The sequence below is a fragment of the Anguilla rostrata genome, unplaced genomic scaffold, assembly GCF_018555375.3.
Source record: "Anguilla rostrata isolate EN2019 unplaced genomic scaffold, ASM1855537v3 scaf0985, whole genome shotgun sequence".
Classification (NCBI taxonomy): Eukaryota; Metazoa; Chordata; class Actinopteri; order Anguilliformes; family Anguillidae; genus Anguilla; species Anguilla rostrata.
Window position 1 is genome coordinate 23,124 of NW_026986341.1, and position 18,486 is coordinate 41,609.

General features: G+C 42.9%; 1 protein-coding gene and 1 gene segment (V, D, J or C); both read right to left on the bottom strand.

The window, feature by feature from the left end:
• Nucleotides 1-1,041: 1,041 nt before the first annotated feature.
• On the bottom strand, nt 1,042-4,069 carry LOC135246940 (receptor-transporting protein 4-like). Its single transcript, XM_064320218.1, has 3 exons — nt 3,967-4,069; nt 3,667-3,832; nt 1,042-2,092 (listed from the first exon to the last, which is right to left on the bottom strand). The coding sequence occupies exons 1-3, from the start codon at nt 3,974-3,976 to the stop codon at nt 1,753-1,755; spliced, it is 516 nt and encodes a 171-aa protein (XP_064176288.1). The 5' UTR covers nt 3,977-4,069; the 3' UTR covers nt 1,042-1,752.
• Nucleotides 4,070-9,144: 5,075 nt separating this feature from the next.
• On the bottom strand, nt 9,145-9,797 carry LOC135246941 (Ig kappa-b4 chain C region-like). The segment is given in 1 exon segment: nt 9,145-9,797. A coding segment is annotated over 1 exon segment (369 nt).
• Nucleotides 9,798-18,486: the final 8,689 nt, after the last annotated feature.

The following is an 18,486-nucleotide window of genomic DNA, read 5'->3' on the forward strand; positions in this document are numbered from 1 at the left end:
TGTGTGACAGGATTTGTATAGAGGAAGGGGCTTTGCATACCTGTCCTGCCTCACTGCTCCACACACTTTAAGACCCCCAGTACTGATCAGGGACTGTCCAGTCCTTTCACAGACACTGACACAGGCAGCATTATGATGATGTCAAGCGTTCTACTGCTGGTGATGCTGGGACTCCTTATACAGGGTGAGAAAGACAAATCAATTTCAAATTGCAATTTTGGTTATAGTTCACATTTTCGTTTATACTTCTTTTAAAAAATGGCCTTATTGTATCATCAAATTCACCAGAATATTGCATGTTGTTCGTCAATATTATTGTGATTGTCATTCATTTCCATGTTTTTTTTTTTTAGAATCAATGGCAGATATAGTGCTGACTCAGTATCCATCAGCTCAGTCTGTTCAGCTGGGAGACACTGTCTCTATCAGCTGTACAGCCAGTCAAAGCGTTTTCAACAATGACCATATTTCCTGGTACCTGCAGAAACCTGGTCAGGCTCCTAAACTTCTGATTTATTATGCCGTAACTCGCCAGTCTGGGATTCCTGATCGTTTCAGTGGGAGTGGATCTGGGACTCAGTTTACACTGAAAATCACTGGAGTCCAGGCTGAAGATGCAGGAGATTATTACTGTCAGAGTTTACATCAGATCGGTAGTAGCTGGCCGTTCACACAGTGATACAGAGCCGTACAAAAACCTCCCTCAGTCAGACTGCACAGAGACTGCACTGCTGCAGCTGGGACCTACTGCAGGTGCTGAGGGGGGAGGCACTGACCCGGGACACTGAGGGGCTCAGCGCTAAAACACCAAACTTCCGTAATACATTTTTTGTTTGTTATTTGACAAGAGAGTACAAACCTTCCATGTGTTCTCAGCAAGCTAGTAACACAACAAGTGGACATTAAAATGTATTTATCTAGTCATTTAACATATAAAATAATGAGAAAGTTTTGTATTAACAGCAACATAAGGAAGATAACTTGAATTTTTCTTAAAGACCTTAAATTTCATAAAGCATTGTTTCTCACAAATGACAAACATTTCTCAAAATAAGACAAAAGTATTTTATTAAAAACAATTATCTGAACAAATAAACAATTCTGGCAACATTTTTATGAGCCTCAAGCATTTCAACAATAATTTAGATCATTAGTATTAAAAAATATCATATCAAAAGTACCATTAAAAAAGATAAAAAGTACACTAACGCGTATACACAATATTACTCCAAAGAGTTGTGAGATGCACATGAGTTTTCATTAATCACCCCTGCAAACAGCTCCTAGCCCTCACGCCATCTGTCTCTCTCTCTCTGTCTCTCTCATGTGAGTTTCCTCTCAGAGACTGCGATGGCACTGCAGGCAGATTATGGTTAACGCTGATTATCTCATTTCCTCCCCTATTATCTCGGCCCAGAGCCATCACCATACCGCCCAGCTACACCTCCACACATATATATATATGGTTCCAAACATATTATTAGTCAAAATATTTTCTTCCATATTACGTTGGTTAAATATATCTATCTATATATATATATATATATATATATATCTGGATAAGAGCGTCTGCTAAATGCCTGTAATGTAATATATATTGCGTAAAGTGCATTTCTGTCATCGTTAAAAAAAACAAAAACCATTTTGAAATTATTTGTCTCAGGTAACCACTTGAGCACCTCATGTTGCCTGCTGGGGCTCCTGAGGTAATCATGTTTCCTTTCCCAGTTCCTAGACTAGGCTCTGTGGAAGCTAGTCTTCCACACAGCAGATCCCCTGACTACAGGCCTCACACAGTGAACTCTCATGCGGCTTCGTCCGCACTTTCTCAGGGGAGCAGGAATCGCTGTTGTCCTCTTCCTCTTCACCGTAGCAGTTCTTCTTGATCTTGCCAATCAGCTTGAGCAGGACCTTCTCTACTTCCTCCGTGGAGAACCCTGGGAGCTCAAAGTTCCCACTGCAGCCCCGGCACGCCTGTCTGAAGGGTCGCATGATCACCGCCCCCCGGGCTGCCTCGCTGCGCAGGCGGTAGTGGAAGAGAAGAGTAACCCGGGCCGATGGCCAATCTTTGGAACAGGTACCACACCTAAATCTGAGATAAGAGGCCAAGAAGATGATTGTTCAGTCTTTGTATTTTGTTGTATTTCCATTAATCAACTGAAAACATACGGGACTGCATTTGAACCACATATTGGCAGTGCCCCATCATTGATTTGCTGACAAAAGTAACAGCGCAATATTTGCGTGACTGACCAAAAATGGCTTTTTTTGGAGGTAACTACAACGAGCAACAATATAATGAACTCAACAATTAGATTCATTAGGCTATTGAATACAGATGATATTGAACTCAACAATTAGATTCATTAGGCTATTGAATACAGATGACTATGAGCTTGGGATGTGCCGCATGGCACCATTCAGACTGAATATTCAGCCTTAGTCTCGTAATAATCAATCAAGCAGTTAAATCAAGCCAGGAAAGAATAAATCCAGAAACCTCTCTAGAAGCATCTCTAGCAGTCTACCCCCGATTAAGGACTAAGGAAATACACCACCAATGCAGGAGTCAAGGGGGACACATACATGTCACGGTTTCTGTGCAGGGTAGATCATTTTTCCGTGTCTGCACCGGCTCAGTTGTTAGCATTCAGATTAGCCACTCGGCTAATCGTTATTTTGGTGTTTGGGGACGATTAGTTTCGAGCTCGCAGGTTAGCCGCTCGGCTAATCATTATTTTTGGTTCCTGTGGGATGATTGTTCCCGCCCTAACATTCCTTGCATTCCTGCAGGATTACCACGGTGATCTGTTTCACCTGTTGGCTGCTCACATCTTCCGCTGATTACCAGCCACACCTGTGGCTGGGTATTTAAAGCGTCAGTAGGCAGTGGAACGGTGCTTGAATGTAACGTGTTTTGCTCTAGCCAGTTGTCTGTCTCTTTTCTGAGCAAGGTACAAGTATTTTAGGAACCAAGGAATTCAGACTTCAGTTTTGTTTTTTTGGGAGAAAGGTATTCGGACGGTATTTGTCCAGATTCTGAGGTTGGCGGTTTTTAGGGGTGATTGTGTCACCTTCGGGGCACAAATCTTTCCGCTTCTTACTAACCAGTTTTCCCCCTGGTTTTAGTTGGCCTCAGAACGTCTTCTGTTTGTTTGTGAAAAGACATTTTCTTGTCCTCAGCTTCGGTTTGAAGTCGTTTGTTCTTTAATTCTCGTTTCCCTGTTCCTTTTTTTATACTCCTTCCTCAGTCACCCGTTTAGGCGTTTATTATTATTTGGGATGCGTCCCTTAGGAGTATAGCACCCCCTTATTTCGTACTCGTATTCTCTCACGAAACTTAGTGGGTACTGGAGTGCCCTTTGGTAACTTATAGATCCCCTGTTTGGTCGCGTCTGATCTTCACACTTCCCCTCCCTCACAATACAATGTCTAACACAAATGTCTGAATTGCCACAAAATTAAGGTTAAGTCAACAAAAGACTAGACTTTCAATATATATATATATACATACATAGAGTATTTTAATAAGATCCCTCACTTACGTTATTTATATATTTATTTCATTGTTTTTTGCCTGCTTGTTTATACATACAACGAAGATGGTTATGACAGTCGCAGTTTGTAGAACATTGTTTTCTCACGAAAAGACCGCTGAATACGTACTTTCCGTAGGCACGATGGCAGTAGATCTTCCATCCCCTCCTCCTCTCCTCTTTAGAGAGATTCTCTTGTAGGCTGTAGTTGAACTGAACAATCCAGCTGTCATTGTATTCTAATTCTTCTTCCAACATTTCGTCGAAAGTATCACGCCACAGCGTGGGAGTCCAATCTGGGAAATTAGTACATATTTAGACATAGCAATGTAAGTCACTTTATTCTCTTTACTGGATCTATAGGCGGTACATCTAGAATTTCGAACAATATTCGTCAAGCTAACTGAAGAATTGCTATCAACATACGCACCTGTGTTCATTCTGTACCTCTTCTGTTCGTAAGATGTAAGCTTTCGAAACTGCTGAAATTTCCAGGATGTAGTCTACTTTTCCAGCCCGAGCACTTTTATAGGTTCGCTGCACAACCCATGTTGTTGTCCGTCCCTCTTATCACGTGTGGAATTTGGAAAACGAAACTCAAGTCCTCTATTTTGTTTCGCCGCTGTTGTAAAAACAACTTTCGATTTGCAAATTTGAGTCAGCATGTGGCCAGCAGCCAAGTTTCCATGATTCGTAAACACCGTGCGCAGGTTTTATACTCCACTGTATTTATAATAATGCATTTATTTTTATTTCAACAGCAAGGCAACACACGTCAAAACACGTAGGCTAATCTACGCGGCGTTTGCTTTGTAGCTTTGTTTTGTTGTTTTGTTGGTGCGTCCAGTGTGGCCTAAAAAATTTATTTTACTAGTTATATATCTTTACGACATTTTTCCTGATTTTACCATTGTGGGATGAACTAATCCCTTTCATTCCCTTGCATCCCTTACATACATAATAACAATACATTGTTACACGTACTATAGTTTTAATACAGTGGACTACTGTAAATAAATCTTTAGTATACATCAGCTTACGCATTCTGATTTCAATTGAGGTATGAACTTGTTAGGAAACCTCTGCCACTGTCATGTTTGGGATCCACTACAGTTTCATGCAAATGTATTGGTACAGTTGTGTTGCAGTTGTTTCCCTCTGTAGTAATCAAATTTGTATTTCAAAGCAAATGACCATGGTGCTAAATTCAGTATGTGCATTGATTTCATATGTTTTTAACTAATATTGAACTATATTACAACAATGCCATTCAAATACTCTTTTTCTAAGTCAACATAAGCATTAGGACAAATGGCTTCTTTCTAAACTTGCTTGAAATGAAACCTGGAGGAAATGAGAAAGTGGTGAAAAAGTTGTGGGGGAAAAAAATCTAAATCCTCAAATAATTGCTGGTGATCTCTATACATTAGGAGTGAAAGTATCACAGGACACAGTGTGAAAAAACATAGAGGCAAATTACAAAGGCTACACTTCTAGATGTAAACCTCTCATCAGCAACAAGGACAGAAAGGAGAGATTGGAATTTGCAACAAAAAAGAAAAAAACAAAGATAAGCCTGATAATCCGATTTGTGTAATTTCAACACAGTCTGTGTTAAAAAGTCTCACTTTCTAACACATTAATTGTACAGCATAATTGTACTGCCAAAGTAGTAAAAAAAAAAAACTGTGTGTTGTATATTAACAGATCTTTATTGAGAGTGCAGGCAAGAGAGAGAAAAACGAGCACAGCTGGGTGGGGCATGAAGTTCTTGCATCACAACAGCTAAAATAGCGGTGAAGAGTCCACATGTCCCAGCCTTCTATATACCCACTGCTGTTCACACATCAGAGCTCCTCTAACTGTGTGTGACAGGATTTGTATAGAGGAAGGGGCTTTGCATACCTGTCCTGCCTCACTGCTCCACACACTTTAAGACCCCCAGTACTGATCAGTGACTGTCCAGTCCTTTCACAGACACTGACACAGGCAGCATTATGATGATGTCAAACTTTCTACTGCTGGTGATGCTGGGACTCCTTGTACAAGGTGAGAAAGACAAATCGATTTTAAATTGGAATTTTAGTTTTGGTTCACATTTTCTTTTATACTTCTTTTAAAAAATGACCTTATTTTATCATCAAATTCACCAGAATATTGCATGTTGTTTGTCAATATTATTGTGATTGTCATCCATTTCCGTTTCTTTTTCAGAATCAATGGCAGATATAGTTCTGACTCAGGCTCCAACAGCTCGGTCTGTTCAGCTGGGAGACACCGTCTCTATTAGCTGTACGGTCAGTCAGAGCGTTTACGGTGGCAGCTACCTCCACTGGTACCAGCAGAAACCTGGTCAGGCTCCTAAACTTCTGATTTATGCTGCCACAACACGCCAGTCTGGGATTCCTGATCGTTTCAGTGGGAGTGGATCTGGGACTCAGTTTACACTGAAAATCACTGGAGTCCAGGCTGAAGACGCAGGAGATTATTATTGTCAAAGTTTACATCTGATCAGTGGTAGCTGGGTGTTCACACAGTGATACAGAGCCGTACAAAAACCTCCCTCAGTCAGACTGCACAGAGACTGCACTGCTGCAGCTGAGACCGACTGCAGGTGCTGAGGGGGAGTCACTGATCTGGAACACCAGTATTTACAGCTGGGCTGTAGGGGGCGACAATGAGCTACAGCCCTGAATGCACCCTTCTCTGTACTGAAGAGGAGCTGCTCTGTGTCACACACAGAACCCACAACAGAGCTGCTGCTGAACCACACACACTACTGTACCACAACATCACTGGAAACACACAGAGTATCATTTCACAAGTAGCAATAATCACCAAGGACGTGTCTGAATCAGAGCACTTTCTTACTACTGATCATTCTAGTAGGATATGCTTTGTTAAAGGTTGTTAAGGTAAATTTCCAAAAATGGAGTACACTTAAAAATAGCTGGATTAAATACCCACAGTTTTGTGTTTAGTAGACAGTACATGCTTCGAGGATACAATAATTCGGAGGCTGAATCTGGACTAAGCCCTTGTGTCTCTAAGTTCACCCAAAAGCAGAGGATGAGTACTTTCATCCAGAGGTAAAACAAGTGGGATTTCAAATTAAGTGCTAGCAGAAGGAAAATTCACATCAATTTCACTTCTATCCAGGTGGGATCTCACCTGCCCTAGACTGAAACATAGTATCAAATTTTACATTTTGCTGTGATATAATTCCTTTGATTGGTCTGATAATTATTTTCCTAAAAATGGTGTGATTGTGTCAGAAAAACCAGTGATTGGATGCATTTGTCCTTTCATCCATGTCTTCCAAGTTTAAAGTATGCAATATTCTTATCAGTTCTAACCTTCAAGCATTTTACTTTGCACAATCAGCAAAAATATAATTCTCTGTCAAAGTCAAATGTTAGTAATACGGGAGATATCCACATCATATTATATTTCAGATATGGATTCAGGTCTTAATTATTATTACCAGAACAGGTTTGAGTTTGGTGAACAAGTGTAGAATTGTGTACCTTGAATTGTCAAAGATACAGAACACACAAGGGGTCTTACACACACCATACAGAATGTGTTTACTGTATCAGTCCCTCTACAAATAACATGCAGTAACTGCAAAATCTGTCATGATTTAGTTCAGAGATTGAAGAATAACGTGAAATAGGAATTGATGACAGCATTACATGTATCATGTGATTTCAAAGATGACTTGTAATTGGTTGGTTGCTGGTCCAAATTCAAAGTTCTTGGGCTTTCTAGGCAGTCATTAAATGAAGCCATTAAGCATGTATGCAGCCTCCTGAATTTTGTCTACCACAGTAGTAGTTTGAAATCAATGTGAGTCCTGTTCTTAAATCTAATTTACGTATGTGTACAGTTCTTGAAGTTAATAATATGACTGTAATTCCGTTCAGTTGTCTGTCAGCCTTCTGTCACTTTAAAGCTTACACTGACATAATAAAATATATGTTCATGCATATGCTTACATTTAGGCATAAGAATTGCTGGTACATTATCCATTGACATTTTATGTTAAGAGGGGGGCCTGTTTCTGTATTAAGGAGTCAAACTGTTTGAATCACCCTACCAGCATGGAAAAGACTACTGTGTGAATTCAACACTGCATTTCTTTCATTATCAACTCATCAACTCATCAAAGATGAATCTGCTGCACAGTAACTGCCTCACTTCTAATACACCTCTCTGCTCTCACAGGAATGCCTTCTGTGCCGACATTGATGCATTTGAAGAAAAAACACGTACTCAAAGCAGCATCCTCAACAAACCTTTTCAATATGCAATGTGCTGTACGTGCATATTAGAGAAGTGGAGCATATATGATTAAATCTTTCACTTAAAATCATCATTGAAACATTAAAACAACTAATACAGAACTCAATGACATGTCAATGACATATTAATATTACGAATATGACATTTTACTCAAAAGTTTTGTACAATGTAAAATGCAGATGGAAAATTTAATTATTAAATTTAAGTTTATTATTTAGTATAACTTACCAATTATCAATTTCTGTGTAATTCATCTTCGTGTTTAATTTTAAACCATCATTCTTTTATTAATTTCTTGTCATTATGAATAATATGGACCTTTCACTTGAATGTAATGTTGAATTCTTTGATTGTATTTTGTTTATGATTCATCAGCTGTGATGTTATGCTTGGTGTTATGTATTACCACGACATGGTCCTGTATAGATGAAATAAGGATATATGTTGTGAATATAAATTCACTCAGATATGAAATCCCAAATCTTAGATTCTGAGATTCAAGCTAAGGCAGGCATAACCCCCTCACTTACTCTCTTCACTACAGAAATGACTCCTCCACTTCCTCAAGCTCAAACAGCTGTCTCAGTGGTGGGGTATTTTGGGCTGAGAAACTGCAAGCTGTTGGGGTGAAACTCAGATTTGCGTATGCAGGGCGGGGCAGGCTGGTTCTGCTGTCCCTCAGTGGGACTGACTCAATCTGGGAATAGAGCAGCACTGTGGCCAGGTGTCTGGGCCGTCCCCAGGGGGTTAGTGTGAGCAGAGCACACATCCTGCTGCACAGAACTGCACTGAGCGCGCTCACACATCACTGCTCCTCTCAGCAGGCCTCCAGAGCTGGGACTGCCCCTCCTTAACTGATTACAGATCAGTTATTTCACACACAACCTCTCATCACCTCCATCTGGTCTCTGTCTCAGTCCCCTATAAATTGGAATATAATAATTCTCGTAATGAATTATAATTGTATTTTCCATGAAAAGGAAACCCGTGTAATATTTCTTAGTGGTTTTTCAATACATTTGTGTCAAATATACTGTACAGACAGGAAATAAAAACCTATTAAGAATTAAACCACTGACTCAATAAATAATATATATTCATTTTCAATTAACACAATTTTAAAGTTTTATTTTTATAATTTTATTTGAATTCTTGGGTGTATTGCAAAGTATTTTCAGTGACAAGAATGTAATTGTGATTTCATCAGAGTGAGGGCTGGCCTCTTGGTGGAATCACTACAGATTTTGCGCAAAAACAACAGGAGCACAAAAGTCTATTTTTTATAAAACAGCCAGTAAAACAATAACTTTTCAAAGAATCTTTATTATTTTGATGATTTTTATCTAACAGCTATTGCCAAAATCACGGAAACACAACTAAGAAGACAGGTATGCATATTTGTTGAGGACACAAGCAGAGCACATGTGACACATTAGCAGTGACAGCTCAGGCTGGAGGAAGGATTCACACACAGGCCCAGCTCAGTGTGCAGCAGTAAGGAGCAGAGAGGCTGAGAGCAGAGCAGGGTAAACACAGTGTGATCAGAGTGTGTGAGCTGGGCCTGCACCCGCCCTACTCAGTACAGTCAGCTCTCCTCAGTGTCTGAGGGGGGGCAGCCTGGGAGCCCTTTGTGGCCTCACAGGTCAGTGACCCCGCCTTCATCCAGTCGTCCGCACTGAGAGTCAGGGAGCTGCTCCAGCTGTACAGGCCGTCCTTCCCCAGGACCCCGGCGCTCCCGGCCACGCCCGAGCTCCTACTGGTACCATCCACTTTCCAGCGCAGAGTCCAGTCTGACGGGAAGCCCTTGTTGGCCAGACACACCAGTGTGGCCTTCCCTGCTTCACCTCCACACTGGGGGGGCAGGACTGTGAGGGCGGGGACTGTGTCACCTGGGAGACAGAGCAGAGATGTGGTGAGGTCAGACAGTGGACACGCCCCCATGTGTCAATCATTCTGTCGGCACAATGAGACATGAATGTGATGCAGAAATTATCAGGCGTTATACTCAGGCAGTGGCTGAGTTTATCCCGATTCACCTCACATTGCAGAATAACATGCATCCTGACACGATTAAATATTCAGTCTGCTTCTTTAAGTTATTATGATTATTATTATTATAAACTGTGAGTGCCCTTTATAATGAGAAGATTTGGCGCTGCAACAGAACTCTTCATTAAACGTTTAATTGTATTCTCCAGCTCTTGTACAGCTTGACCTGCTTTTGTAAATTATAAATCAGTTCCCTAAATAATATCCTCAACCTTTAATGAAAGAATAAATAAATGCATAATGGCATTAAACACTGATGATCTACAGAATGAATCACATTTTCTGAAGTTTCCTTTGTGTTCCTTCTCATTTATGAACTGAACACGCAGTCTGAAAACAGCATTACCAACTTTTCTTAAACCTTACTACAATGTATCAAATAGAAAAACATAGCCTACAGAATGCTAAGACATGACTTATTATTATTTTATTTATTTATTTATTTTTAATTACGTGGATAACAGTCGCATTGCATGTCACTGAGAAAACGATGATGTTCGTAGTTCCTTCGACTGTACCATTAATACCATTAGACTGTTCAAAAATCAATAAAAGCTTGTGATCCTATGGACGTGAAGTAACCAATGCAATTTATTTAGTCCATCTGGAGCACAAAATCGAAAAGGCATCTGATGCAATCGGTACCGTCATCTAAGCATCAAACACGAAGACTGACGACTGAAGTCAAAGATGGATAGATTAAAAAGAATTTGAGATTTTTTTCACGTATCACAACAATGATTAGAAATTCGATTTCCAACGTCTAACGTCGGAAGATTTACAGCATATTTAAAAAGAAAGCAAAAACACCGGCTTAATTAAATGGATCTGAAAGAGAATTACTTCGTCCAACTGACAATTTTGTTCCGCCACCGAAAGTCCTCCACAGTGACACAGACTCATTCACCCGCCGTACAAAAACCTCTCACTCAAGCGACACAGCTTTCCTTTGCCCCTTCCCGTTCTTTCTGACCATTTTTTAAAATGTTACGTTCCTTTGATTTGTAAATATTTTACGCAAAACGCAGCTTAGCTACTTTGTTGAGCTTTGCACGTGCATATGTTCTTTTTTCTGTTCAGCTGAACACCTGATTCAGCTTGAATTATATAAAATGTGGAATGTTTACAATGAGAAAAGCTATTTGTGAATGAATTAAAATTAATTCAGAAGGATTTGAGATCAATTGCCAATTTTGCAAATAATAAGCCTACTGTTTTTTGTTAATTCACGCATCACAAAAATGATTAGCATTTTGATTTACTTCGTCGGAAAATTGCAGCATCTTAAAATGAAACAAAAATCGATAGTGATGGGTCTGAAAGAGAAATTACTTACGTCCAACTGACAGTTTTGTTCCGCCACCCCAAAAGTGACCCACAGTGATGCAGACTCATTCACCCGCCGTACAAAAACCTTCACTCTAGAGACAGTCGTTTGCCTTTGCCCTTTTTCATTCTTTCGACTTTATGTGGCTTTTGTTTTTAGATTTGTTACATGTTACATGCCCTTTGATTTTTGTACACTATATCCTCTCTGCAAATGTAGTTTACTTTGATGAGCTTTATGGATCTGTGTTTTTCGTCTAACTGAACTACTGAAACAGCTTGAATAGGATCAAATGTGGAATTTACAATGCTAACACTTCGTTTTAAAACTGATAGAATCTGGTAAATCTTCTAAAATTTTGCAGAAAAAGTTTAGAAAGCCGGGTTGTGTCGCCACTTACTGCCGATTTCCAGTTTGGTCCCGCCACCGAAAGCCACCAAAGTGATTGAATCTAATTAACCGGACGTGCAAAAACCTGCCTGTTGGACAGATCGTTGATCTGACAGACTGGTAGTGTTAGAAAGTCCTCTGCTGGAGAACTGAGGAAGAACAATTAAGATGATGTTCTGAAACCCTGTTAAGATCGTTGTTCTCATTATTAAGTTTGAAATATTAAATTAAATATGTTTCAATACCCATTCTGTAATTCAAGTGCCCTGACTCCGAAATGATAAATGATGCGACTGTGACTGGACTAGTCGCGAGATGAACAGATGAGCGCTCATCACCTCCTTATGGAGTCACAGATTCTACTATTCCTGAACCCCACAGACATTCAATAACCATGGACAGCCACAATGGTTATTCAACTTTTTCACATTTTTCTTAATTTTACCAGATCTCTTTTTTGAAGACAACTTAAAAATAAACATTTTGAGCCAATGGTCACTTTAAACTTCATTTTGAGTTTTACTTCATCAGCACCACTGTTATCCCTGAGGTTAATAATGCTGATAAGTGGAAGTTTCAATCGGTGGTTGAATTCTGATGGTGCTGCCTCCTGACTGGCCAGTAACTCCACAGGCCAGTGTGAATTGGCCATAGTGCTGATCAGAAAGGGAGGGTGTCAGTTGGCTCAGCTGTTCTTGCTCATCATGTAAGAGTGACTCTGGTTATTTGGTCCTCCACAGGCTGCCTGCTTCCCTGCCTGTGTCAACTGCACAAGATCACAGGCCTCCAGCTCAGTGCCTGTGCGCTCAGTCTGTGCATTGCAGTAAAGACATGGTGGGTAACGCACACACATTGGGGGAGAGTGAATGATTTTCAGGCTCTAAGTGCTGCAGCTGGAGCCCTCCTGAAGAGCCTGCTCCCAATCACTGAAGAACTGGTGTAATTACTGCGGTTATGTTTGGGTGCTACTCTCTGGCCTGTGGCTGCTTTCATGATCCTGCACTGGGAATCGGGAGAGGTGACAAGAGAGGGAAGAAAACAAGCACAGCTGGGGGGGCACCCAGTCCCTGCATCACAATGGGGAAAAACAGCAGTGAATAGTGCATGTGACCCAGCTCTCTACAGACCCACTGCTGTTCACACACCAGAGCTCCTCTAACTGTGTGTGACAGGATTTGTATAGAGGAAGGGGCTTTGCATACCTGTCCTGCCTCACTGCTCCACACACTTTAAGAACCCCAGTACTGATCAGTGACTGACCAGTCCTTTTACAGACACTGACACAGGCAGCATTATGATGATGTCAAACTTTCTACTGCTGGTGATGCTGGACTCTTTGCTCAGGGTAAGATTGACGGATCCAGTTTAACTTTGGATTTTTGTCATGTTATATTTTCTTTCTTTACTTTTAACAAATCAACTTTGTTCTCAGCATTGTCATAAATGTATAGTCAAATTTGCCGAATATTGCCCAGTGTTAGAGAATATTAATTGCTTTGACATCCATTTCCATGTTTTGTTTTTCAGAATCAATGGCAGACATAGTTCTGACTCAGGATCCAACAGTTCGGTCTGTTCAGCTGGGAGCACCGTCTCTATCAGCTGTACAGTCAGTCAGGCGTTTACAATGGCAACGACCTCAGCTGGTACCTGCAGAAACCTGGTCAGGCTCCTAAATTCTGATTTTGATGCCACAACACACCCAGTCTGGGATTCCTGATCGTTTCAGTGGGAGGTGGATCTGGACTCAGTTTCACTGAAAATCACTGGAGTCCAGGCTGAAGATGCAGGAGATTATTACTGTTCAGAGTTACATCAGATCGGTGGTAGCTGGCCGTTCACACAGTGATACAGAGCCGTAAAAACCTCCCTCAGTCAGACTGCACAGAGACTGCACTGCTGCAGCTGGGACCTACGCAGGTGCTGAGGGGGGAGTCACTGATCTGGGACACCAGTATTTACAGCTGGGCAGTAGGGGGCGACAATGAGCTACAGCCCTTAATGCACACCTCTCTGTGCTGAAGGGGAGCTGCTTCTGTGTCACATACAGAACCCATAGCAGAGCGATGCTGAAACACGCATACTTCTGGTACCACTACAATCACCGGAAACACATAGAACATTTCACAAGCAACAATGATGACCAGGTTTGGCTGAGTTCACCCAATATCCAGAGTATGTGAACATTCTCCCAGAAGTGCAATGAAAGGGATATTCAAATTAATTTCTTTCAGAAAGGTATTTTGATATGTTTCAATACATAGATGATAACTGGTTTACCTGCATGTCACCCAGTGCATGCTGGGATAGGCCCCAGACCCCCCCCCACCCCCCCCCCCCCGACCCTGCCCAGGATAAGCAGGTATAGATAATGGGTGGATGGATGGATGGATCATAACTGGTGTCATTAAAGGTATTTATTTTCAGATGGGATCAAACTGATGTCTTAGCTGTGCAGTCAATTTTAAATTCATCTCCAATCTCCAATTGCACTAAATTTGGTATGCCTAATTTGCAAACTACGTCCAAGCATGCCCTCATGTGTGGTCCTGCTTCCAGCTCAGGAGAGTAAGGACCTTCTCCATTTCTCCTCAAAATGACACAGTGCCACCCAGCTGCTTCTGTTTCACACTGCAGCCACAGACTGCGCACACACAGAAAAGGGGTGGAGGAGATCCAATCATACGCATGCGCAGGGGACAAGCCAATGGTGCCCACGGCCAACAGCGATTTACTCAAGCAACATTGCTCTCCCCATCGACTAAATCCCTTCCATTAATCCATTGGCTGACAAAGAGCTAGTTTGGCATCAACCCAGCAGGATATCTGGCCACAGTCAGTCTGAGACAATGGCACTCACTCAATGTACAGCATGGGGGAATCTTACCGATGTGAGCTCCCAGCAGCCCATACTTCAGCCTTATAACCACTTGACCGTTGTACTATCCTCATTTTTACCTCTTACTACATTTCCCATACACAGTGAGCACCATGATGTTTGGGACATAGACAATTTTTTTCTTTATACTCCAAAGATTTTGTTTTGTAAACAAATAATTCAAAGGCGGTTACTGTTCAAAATCATAGCTTTTATTTAAAGGATTTATATACATTTTATTTTCACTATTTACCCACAGGAAGGACAGAGTGCTACTGTGTCGTCTGATGAAAACACACAACAGCAAATAATATAATTATACAGTATAATGCTAGAAAAAGTAATATTGACATTTGAGATTTAAAATGGATAAAAAGCAGCTGTGAGCAAAGCATGTGCCCCACCCTCTATAGACCCACTGCTGTTCACACATCAGAGCTCCTCTAACTGTGTGTGACAGGATTTGTATAGAGGAAGGGGCTTTGCATACCTGTCCTGCCTCACTGCTCTACACACTTTAAGACCCCCAGTACTGATCAGTGACTGTCCAGTCCTTTCACAGACACTGACACAGGCAGCATTATGATGAGGTCAGTCTTTCTACTGCTGATGACGCTGGGACTCCTTGTACAGGGTGAGAAAGACAGATCCATCGTAACTTGGCATTTTGATTGTTGTTCACATTTACATTGCATAATTTTGAAACGTTTTATGCTGGTTATACTGGAACTCCTTGTAGAGGGTGAGAAAAATGGGTGCATTTTCACTTGTGATTTTGGTTATTGTTCACATATTCTTTGATTGCACATCACAACAGAAATGTTTTCACAACAGTTGCCATTATGTTATAGGCAAATTAACCTGAATATTGCACATTATCAGAAATATGTATATGCATTGACATCCATTTTCATATTTTGTTTTTCAGAATCAATGGCAGACATAGTTCTGACTCAGGATCCAGCAGCTCAGTCTGTTCAGCTGGGAGACACTGTCTCTATCAGCTGTACAACCAGTCAGGGCGTTTACAGAGATGGCTACCACTACCTTCACTGGTACCAGCAGAAACCTGGTCAGGCTCCTAAACTTCTGATTTATTGGGCCACAAGTCGCCAGTCTGGGATTCCTGATCGTTTCAGTGGGAGTGGATCTGGGACTCAGTTTACACTGAAAATCACTGGAGTCCAGGCTGAAGATGCAGGAGATTATTACTGTCAGCAGGGTTATAGCTACCCGCTCACACAGTGATACAGAGCCGTACAAAAACCTCCCTCAGTCAGACTGCACAGAGACTGCACTGCTGCAGCTGGGACCTACTGCAGGTGCTGAGGGGGGAAGCACTCACCCGAGACATTGAGGGGCTTTGCATGAAAATATTGAGCTTCAGTGAATTATTATAAAATCATTCAGATTCTCTATTCAAAAAGATTACACTACATTTTCATTTCAGTGCATCCTAGCCTTTATTTAGGAACGTAATTTCGATGAATTTCCAATGATTATGCATTTTGAATTCTGTGGCAGGCTCACGGGTGTGGGGTTTCCACGTCACCAATTCAATAACCAAACAATCACACGAAACACGACTGGAGTGAAATTGGGGGATTTATTTAGGGAAAATTTACACAAGGAGGGGAAGGGGAATTCAGCAACCAATCCAAAGTCCACAATCCGTTCTCGTTGTCCTTTTCCGTAATCCAGGGATATCCAAAAACCAGGTCCTCAGCCAAAACAGTTCGGTACACAGCGGGGTTAGTCAAACAGTCCGGGTCAAAACAGGTAATCACACAGATATTATTCGCTCTCTCTTACTCTCCACAACACGCGTTTCCCTCACGGTACTTTGCGCCGTTCGTGCACTCCGCTTCCCCTTTTATCCCTCTGCCCTTAATGGCTTAATTACGCCCAGGCTTGCCTCGTTGGGGCAGGAAGTCCATATAAGGCTCGGGGGTGGAGCCAGCGGGCGGCAACGTATCTGCCCTCAATTACCACTCCCCTCACCTCTCCCTGCCGTCTGCCACACACCCCCCCCCTCAGCTCCGACCGGGAGGGAGGGGCGGTCCAGCTCCCTAGAGCATCCCTCCTGGAGAGGGCATCGGCATTTCCATGGGCTGCACCTGATCTGTGGATGACAGAGAACGCAAAGGGCTGTAAGGACAGGAACCAGCGGGTGACCCGGGCGTTACTGTCCTTATTACGCGACATCCAAACCAGTGGTGCATGGTCCGTTACGAGGGTGAAGTGCCGTCCCAATAAGTAATACTTCAGCGTTTCTAGGGCCCACTTGATCGCTAGACATTCCTTCTCCACAGTGGAATATCTTTGCTCCCGTGGTAACAGCTTCCGGCTAGTGTATACGACTGGGTGTTCCTCACCTTCCTGTAGCTGTGATAGGACGGCCCCCACCCCTGTTTCGGACGCATCGGTCTGCACCACCAGTGGTTTGGAGAAGTTTGGAGTCACCAGCACGGGTCCAGAACACAGTGCTCCCTTTAAGTCCTGGAAGGCTTTCTCCGCCTCCTCGGTCCATATCACCTGGGCGGGCAGATGGCTCCTGGTCAGATCCGTCAGGGGGCTGGCTCGGGAAGCAAAGTTGGGCACAAATCTCCTGTAGTAGCTCGTCAACCCCACAAACGTGCGTACTTGCTTCTTGGTGCGGGGGCGTGGCCAGTCCCGAATCGCCTCCACTTTCTTCACCTGGGGTTTTACACATCCCCTCCCGATCGTGTACCCCAGGTACTCAGCCTCCCGTAGGCCGAGTCGACATTTTTTTGGGTTAGCTGTTAGCCCCGCCCCCCTTAAGGCCTGTAAAACTGCATTCACCTGGTTTAGGTGGATCTCCCACTCGTTCCCGTGGATTACAATATCGTCAAGGTAGGCCGCGGCATACTCACGATGGGGACGGAGAACCTGGTCCATCAACCTCTGGAAGGTGGGTGGGGCCCCGTGCAATCCAAAGGGCAGCTTCCTGTAGTGGAACAGCCCGTCAGGGGTGGCAAAAGCAGTTTTCTCCCGCGCCTCGGGAGCTAAGGACACCTGCCAATAACCCTTTGTCAGGTCAAGCGTGCTGATAAGCCGGGCGGTCCCCAGCCGTTCTATTAGTTCATCAATTCGGGGCATCGGGTAGGCATCGGACTTTGAGATTTCATTTAATTTTCTAAAATCATTGCAGAAGCGAATGGTGCCGTCTGGTTTCGGCACCAACACTATGGGGCTGCACCACTCACTATTCGACTCTTCGATGATTCCTGCTTCCAACATCATTTTTACCTCTTCCCTTATGGCGTCTCTCCTCGCTTCTGGTATGCGGTAGGGTCTCAATTTCACCTTTTTCCCAGGTTCAGTGATGATGCGGTGCTGTACCAGATCGGTGTGTCCCGGTTCACTGGAGAACACATCCTGGTTCTGGCCGACCAACTCCCTCAGCTCTTGCTTCTGTGCTTGGCTCAGCTGCTCCCCCAGTGGCACCTCCACAGGCTTGGTCTCTGTAGTAGCCTTCTTCGGGGGAATAGAGTATAGTACCTCACGTGCATTCCATTTTTTCAACAAATTCACATGGTAAATCTGGGTCAGATGCCTACGCCCTGGCTGTCTGACCCTATAATTAACTTCACCCACCTTCTCAAGGACCTCATATGGCCCGTTCCATCGGGCCAAAAACTTACATTCTGTGGTGGGGACCAACACCAACACTTTGTCGCCTGGCTGGAAGTCTCTTCGTTGCGCCCCTCTGTTGTACACCCGCGCTTGGGCCTCCTGTGCCTCCTGCATGTGTTCTCGTACCAGGGGCCACAGGGTTGCCATCCGGTCTCTCATGTCTTCCACGTGTTCCACCATGGTTCGATGGGGCGACGGTTGCTGTTCCCAGGCTTCTTTAGCCACGTCCAGTAGTCCTCGGGGTCGTCTCCCGTACAGGAGTTCAAAGGGAGAGAAACCTGTTGAAGCTTGGGGCACTTCTCGGATCGAGAACATCAGGTAGGGTAGTAGCTGGTCCCAATTCC